At 50.2% G+C, this 5090-nt stretch overlaps 1 protein-coding gene across 1 annotated transcript; it reads right to left on the bottom strand.

Annotated features, from left to right (window-relative positions):
* Window positions 1-592: 592 nt before the first annotated feature.
* On the bottom strand, window positions 593-5084 carry LOC129050039 (fascin-like). Its single transcript, XM_054531317.1, is given in 2 exon segments — window positions 593-3364; window positions 5030-5084. Coding segments are annotated over 2 exon segments (1647 nt in total). The 3' UTR covers window positions 593-1772.
* Window positions 5085-5090: the final 6 nt, after the last annotated feature.

The raw sequence follows: 5090 nt of genomic DNA on the forward strand, positions 1-5090 counted from the left end.
ACTTTAAGATGAGGACAGTATTTTGATGGGAGGACATAGGTGATTTTGTGAACAACAAAATAATCTTGAAGCCACATACATATGGTAAATATTCACACTTAGGACTATGTGGGAATGGCAGCAGTCATTTCCAATAAATAACGTGTGAAAATCAATAGGACAGTTCCAAAAACACCTCCTGCTTGTTCATGGCATAAAGCCAAAGCTCTGCTATATGAATATTACATATGTTTTTGACAAAACATCTAGTCTTGCACCAGACACAATATTCTAGTTTCCTGAAGAGGAAACTTTATTAAAGCATGTGCTAAGTAAACTATAAGATTCATATTAGAAACTTCAGTCCTATAGCTGTTTCTATTTATTTGGGGTTGGAAAAAAAGTGGCATTATTGTACATGTACTTGCTTTATAGTTAAAAAAAAATGGAGGGGGGGCAAAATAAATCACACTCTCAAAGCATCAAGGAAATTTATAGTGGAATTATGAATCATATCATTGTAGGGTCATTTTCCTTTGTATCATGATATCATATGAGACCAATGTCAAATGGAATAGGTAAAAAATGGACAAAAAGTTTTTTTTGCGGGGGGAAGGCTGCAGACTGAGTTATTTTATTTCACTATTTCCAGTTTGAAGCTACTATCATGGGCGTTTAGAGTTATACAAATAACACTTACAAAAAATAAAAGACCAAGACACCCAGAGTGAGATGCATGTCAGGGACGAGGGAGGCTGGCAGCAGGTGGGCCCCGGCGGCTCACCCCAGGGCTCCCCGAGGGGGTGACGCCTGGCTTCATCCACCCAGGAGGCCCAGGGAGCACCAATCACAGTAGGGGCTCTGGCCTAGGCGTCCCGCAGCCCAGGCCCAGGGCTGGGGCTGGACGGGAAGGACGGAAAGAGAGGGCTGAGATACACCCGCTGGGGAGGGTGCTGAGACGCCCCACCCAGATCACTCACTACTACAGCCAGGCTTGCCTGGGACGCCTCCAGCAACAATATTTCATCTAAAAAAATACTGATTTGGTCATTTTCTGTTTCCAGTCAGGCTAGGGTGAAAGGAAAGAGACAGGAGGAAGATGGCCCCCACACCCCTACCCCCCGCCACCACCACCCTGGCAGAACATGCAGCGGGCAGACCCTGTGGCTGTCACGCCCTGCCGCTCCACGGAAGGGAGCCAGGCTGAGCCTCTGCCACGTGGGAGAGGGGCTGTTTCCAGCCACTACCCAAAAAAACACCGAGGGTCAGTCCTAGCCCACCCGACGGCTTCCCTTCCCAAGCAGGGGTTTCCGGACAGTGCACCAGGGAGGGCCACTGACAGGCTTGGGACACGTGCCCAGCTCCTGGGGGGCTGGGAGGAGGTGGCCAGGAGGGGCAAGAGATTCCAGTTACACTACACGCCCAGGGCTCCCAGCCCCCAACCGTCCCTTAGCCGCTTCCAGAGAAGTAAGGCTCAGAGCCGTCTGAGGTCAGAAGAAAGAGGTGCCATACTCGCCCCGTGGCAGACAAGAGGGCAGGGGCATCTGAAATCCCTCCCAGGGCCAGGCCGCAGCCGCTGACCCGAGGGGAGTAGGGAACCCGGGCGGAGGGGAGAGTGGGGAGTCCATAGGGGCGACAGGCGGGGGCACCGTTTTCTCTGGGGTTTCCAGTTTGAAAGGCAAGGGGCTTGCCTCCCGCCCCGGGGAGCCCACCTGGAGGAGAAGGGGTTAGCAGGGAGGGTTGGAAGGAGCTGCCACGTGGGCAGGGGCGGGGAAGGGCGGGGCGGGCGGGCCCTAGTACTGCCAGAGCGAGGCGCGGTCCACGGTCTCCGCGGAGGCCTTCAGGACCCCTGCGTGGTCGCCCTTCAGGTAGCGCCCGCCCACCTTGACGGCCACCTTGTTGTCGCAGAACTCGAAGAAGAAGTCCACAGGAGGGTCGCCGCTGCTGGTGACCGCGGAGTCACTGCCCACCGTCCAGTATTTGCCTGTGGAGTCTTTGATGTTGTAGGCGCCATCCTTGAACTCCAGCTGGAAGGCGTCATAGCTGGAGCGGTTGGCGTCCAGGGTGCCCCTGACCTTGCGGCAGCCGATGAAGCCGTGCTCCCCGCGGAACACGATGATGGGGCGGTCGATGAGCTTCATGAAGAAGAGCTCTGAGTCCCCTGCTGTCTCCACCGAGGCGGCCAGCTGCCCATTCTTCTTAGATGTCACAAACTTGCCATTGGACGCCCGCAGTGTGATGCGCCGGTCACGCCGCTCAATGTCGAAGTAGCAGCTGGCATTCTGGGTGGAGGCGGTGGACTGCACGCCCCCAGTGGCCGTCAGCGTCCAGTACTTGCCCGTGTGGGTACGGAAGGCACACTTTTTGGTGTCGCAGTCGATCTCCAGCTGGAAGGTCTCCTGGTCGGTCTCCTCGTCCTGATTGGCAGACAGGTCCCTACCCTGGCGCGTGGACACATTCCTCTCGTTGGCCGCCTGCAGCACGACCTGGGCGCAGCTCTGCTCCAGGGCAAAGAGCTCGTCTTTGCCCGCCTTGGTGGCCTTGCCGGCCTTGAGCGTGCTGCTGGGCCCCGACGGCGCCAGGTAAGGACCCTCGCAGCCGCCGAAGGCCACCTTGCCGAAGCGGAACTCCAGCGTGTAGCCAGTGGCCAGCTCGGGGCTCGCCACCAGGCGCCCGTCATGGCGCAGGAAGCGGTGGTCGGCGGTCTGCACGCTGTAGCGCTGGTCCTGGAAGGCGAGGATGATGAGCGAGTGGATGCCCCAGGGCACGTCGCTGTCCACGGCGATCTCGTCGGCCGGCCGCCGGCTCAGGTGCGCCTAGCGCCTACGGGTGACGCTGTAGATGTTGACCTGAGGGTGCATGGCGATGTGCACGCTCCGCTTCTCGGCGGGGGACACCGTCTGCGCGAAGCACGACAGGCGGTCCTCGGTGCCTCCGAAGTAGCGCCGGTGCTCCTCGGACTGCAGCGACCAGCGGCCGTCGTCGTGCGCCACGATGAGGAAGCGGCAGTCGGGACCGGGCACCTCGCGCTCGCAGGTCACGTTGCCGTCCTTGTCCGCCGCCAGGTAGCGGCCCAGGTGGCTGCGCAGGCACACGGCCGCGCTGCCCGCCTCATCAGGGGCCTGCTCCGGCGTCCAGATCTGCTGCTTCTTCAGGCTGCTGGCCAACGCGTTAACCTTGAACCCGAATGCCTCCGCCGTCAGGTACTTGTTGCCGCAGTTGATGAGGCCGAACTGGATCTGCACTGCCTCGGCTGTGCGTTGGCGGTCATGGTGGCGGTGGACGGGAGGCCGCGGTGAGGCCCCGGGAGGTGGGTGGCGGGTCCCCGCGCGGCGCCCCTGCTCCTTTGTTCGGCGGCGGCGGCCCGCACGCGCCCTCCGCAGCGCTCCACCAAAAGGTTTTTAAAATCATTTCAGTTAACAGATTTAAACAGAGTTTAGCTATGAAGCAATGAGTAATGCAATACAAACTAGTGAAAAAGATGAACAACTAGGGATTAAATGTTGAGGAAAATTGTTTTCTAGTGAATTAATTTTGAATTGATAAGAGACAAAGAATAGGGACTTTTAAATATACATCTTTGGTGACAAAGTATTTGTCTACACAAGTTTCTTATGTCTAGTGCCTTCCTTACCTCCCAAATATTATTTTATAACTCTGATAATTTCTAAAAGATACATATGAGATATTCATATCTAAAAAAGTCACCAATATTTTGAACTAGTATCAAAAATAAAGAAGTATTTGACATAGGTTTATATACTGGGTTTATACATAAATAAAATACAAATACAAATCACAACAGCAAAGATAATAATTAAAAACTGCGTACTCACCTTAGGGTTTTTAAATAAGCTAATTGTTTTTCTTCTACACAAACAGCTAAAAATGTACAGTGAATGCAAATGTACTCAATTTCTCTTTCTTTTTCTATATTTGGATTGGTTAGTGAAGTGTCACAAAAGTGATGATGCTGAATTTTTGCTATTTTCTCTCTAAAGTGATGTTCTGAAAGAAATATATATATAATTTGCGGTTGTGAAGAAGCCCTTTTTTTAGTGCTAATTTATTTCCTTTGTGTACTTTGCAGTAGACATACATGTTAAAAATTCAACAGAAAGAAGAGGATAAAATAATCATGACATTAAGCCCCTTTAGAAATTAGCAATGTTCTCTATTAATAATGGCGTGATGATATGCCACTCCATGAGCTCTTGAACCAAGTTATTCATTATTTCTCTGCCACATGGAAGCAGGATATTTGGTCTTTGTCCTATCTCAATGCAGTGCCTATGGTTTTGTTACAGAAACCTTAATTTTGCCTGCTTTTAAGTAAAGCAGGTTTTATGCAAACTTCTCAGAGGGCAGACAGATAACTTTCAAGCACATTTGAAACACCAGAGGTGACTCTGCCAAGTGCCTCAGAGAAAAATACAAACTATGACAAAGACACTTCTTCAACCCATCTTTCTAAAGTTGCTGACTCTACAGGTTTATTATAAGCATTAGATGAAACCAGCGAGAGGCATGTGTCAAAGCTTGAATGTGCAGCTCCAGGTTAGAATGTCAGCTTTTCCTTTGGGTTACTGAAGAAGGAGAAAAGCCATTATCCCTGCATGAAACAAAAAGGTATATGGCCAATCAAATGGAAGGCATACTTTTGGTAATCCAATCCCAATATATGCTATTTGCTTTAGTGGGGCTTAAGTAGGTCACTTAAGTGGTTTAGTGGGGCTTAAATAGGTCACCTTCTAGAAGTGAGCAGAAAAATATTTTAAATTAATGGTTATTTTACTATCAACATTTTTTTAAAATTGAAAATGGAACACCGGTTTTATAAGCAGTTTCTTCATTTTATTATTTAATGAGGTGGCTAGCCTTGATTTGAAAGGTTTTTTTTAACATGACTAGCTTTCTGACACTCTAATGCCCATTTTCTAAGACTTCTGTGCTGTAAGCTATTTTAACAAAGGGTAAGTGGTATGTCTTTAAATTCTGATTTTAGAGGAATTCCTAAATTCTCATTACTTTCACATATTATTTTATCTACTGTGAAATGATAACTTTGTTAACATGAAGCTTTTGAAGCTGTCACTGTATTGCATCGGGTA

This window comes from Pongo abelii, chromosome 16, assembly GCF_028885655.2.
Source record: "Pongo abelii isolate AG06213 chromosome 16, NHGRI_mPonAbe1-v2.0_pri, whole genome shotgun sequence".
NCBI lineage: Eukaryota > Metazoa > Chordata > Mammalia > Primates > Hominidae > Pongo > Pongo abelii.